Source organism: Eimeria maxima, genomic scaffold, assembly GCF_000499605.1.
Source record: "Eimeria maxima Weybridge genomic scaffold, Emw_scaff2954, whole genome shotgun sequence".
In the NCBI taxonomy this organism is placed as follows: Eukaryota; Apicomplexa; class Conoidasida; order Eucoccidiorida; family Eimeriidae; genus Eimeria; species Eimeria maxima.
The window spans coordinates 95-2100 of NW_013565800.1; the positions used below are offsets into that span (position 1 = coordinate 95).

Genomic DNA, 2006 nt, shown 5'->3' on the forward strand with positions numbered 1-2006 from the left:
GCTTGCGCGATAAGTTCTGCTAGAGCTACTATCTCATGCTGTGAGTCTGAATGGAGATGGCTTGTTTCGTTGGGTTTGCTCATCGACGTCTTATTGTGGAAGACTGGGGGAGGGTGTTGGTGTGCCTTGCCCTCTGCCTGACATGTATCGAGTGCACTGCTTGTAGCACATGGCAGTGTACAAAAGAATGAAGAGGGAAAATGGTGGTTGCACGATTGATATGAATTCAGAGCCCTTAGCAATTATCGTTGAAGCACACTGCATGGTCATAGCAACAGCGTCCATCGAAAGCTAGCTTGAGCGATAAGTTCTGCTAGAGCTACTATCGCATGCTGTGAGTCTGAACGGAGATGGCTTGTTTCGTTGGGTTTGCTCATCGACGTCTTATTGTGGAAGACTGGGGGAGGGTGTTGGTGTGCCTAGTCGTGTGTGTGTGTGTGTGTGTGTGTGTGGTGTGTGTGTGTGTTGGGGGGGTTTTGGGGGTTGGTGGGTGGGTTTGTTGGTGGGTGGGTGTGGGTGTGGGTGTGGGTGTGGGTGTGAGCATGGTAGCCCAGTATATTTGGGGTAATGGGGCAGGGCGGAAAAACGTAGTTAAGGAACGTGCCCACATCTGGAGGGAAGGTTTCGTAGTCTCCCATAATCGTCACCATTGCATAAGCTGCGCTTCGTGCTTGAGTGGTATTTCTTCGGACGCCTTGCGCTTCAGGGGAAGCATAGTTTTTCTCTTCTGTAGGGCCCGCATGTGTGCCTGTGCACTGTTACGCAGTGGTAAACCATCAAAAGCGGAGTAGCGAATCTTAGTTGTACTTTTCAATATACCAACAGAATGCATCAGGGCATCTGTACCTTGTCTGCGCTGGGGTTCTTTGCACTGTTCTGGAGTAATCCGCAACCTCGGGCACAGGAGTCTGATGAAGTGAACAGAGATTAGTTGCAGCGTCTGCGTACATAACATAAAAAGGCCTAGAATTACTTTTGGTCAGTGGTCTGGCTGCGAGCTGTCGCCCGGCGGTGTCCACGCAGGCGACCACTGGATAATATGTCTCCCGGAAGCTTCTCCCATCCCACACAACCCCGCCCACAGGTGTTCCGCGTGTTGCAACCAGTTCACCAGGGTGAGAGTGTCGAGCACTCACCTTTTAAAACTAGAGCTAGAGGCATTTCTCGCAGAACATAATCTCAAATATTCTGGAAATGCATCCCTCTTCAGCAATCCACAATGCCTCCGCCACTTTTACCAGTACGCCCGTGTCTGATGGACATCGAGACTCTTTCAGCGGCTCCCTGGGCAAAACAGCGTATTGCTCGACGCTGAAAAATTGCCGAAAGTTATATAGGACTCATCAAATATATGCTGGACTGTTTTCGGTGTTGGCAGTTGTGGCAGTCACTCTCCAGGTGTTCCGCATTTGTTACGGCGTGAGGAGTGGGGTTAGTTTGCCACGACGACTGGCGGGTAGACAGCCTGCAGCAGACGAAGACCCCGTTCTGTCTGCCATTCTTGACATGTGTTTGGACATGGAAGAAGAAGTGGGTGGCTGTCCCCAAGCTCGGCCAGTTCCGCAAGAGGAGCTGTCAGGACCGCATTCCTCATGGCAATTACTTCCTTCGCTTCAGCAAGAGCAGCCGACAAGGTCTGCGATTCCATCTTCCTCAACTTGGGGATCTCTCCAGGGACCTCCAGGTGAAGTGTCTCTTCAGCAGATCCCACCTCCGGTTTTGCAGAAGAATTATCATGGGGGTTGGCCAGTTGCGGATGAGATTGCTCGTGCCTTGCCCCTTGGAGGGCCGTCCATATATTGGCAGCACTCTTCGATGTTGCCTACCCAGGTCGGTGTCCCGCTCACCAGGCTGAGCACGAAATCCACACCTACTGTGTATCCATTGCCTGGGAACGCACCATTACCACTTCAGGACCCGGGTGTAGGGAGTTCTTCCGGAGTCGCAGGTACACTTCGAATATCCACCACACCAACAGTGGCGGGAACCCAAAATTACGTCAGCCC

The 2006-nt window shown here is 52.1% G+C and overlaps 1 protein-coding gene across 1 annotated transcript; it reads left to right on the forward strand.

Annotated features, from left to right (window-relative positions):
- Positions 1–1039: 1039 nt before the first annotated feature.
- EMWEY_00059750 (hypothetical protein) lies at positions 1040–1830 on the forward strand (the record flags this gene model as incomplete). The annotated part of the gene is made up of 2 exons (XM_013481217.1): positions 1040–1115; positions 1379–1830. Coding segments are annotated over 2 exons (528 nt in total), but the record flags the coding sequence as incomplete, so codon positions are not given.
- Positions 1831–2006: the final 176 nt, after the last annotated feature.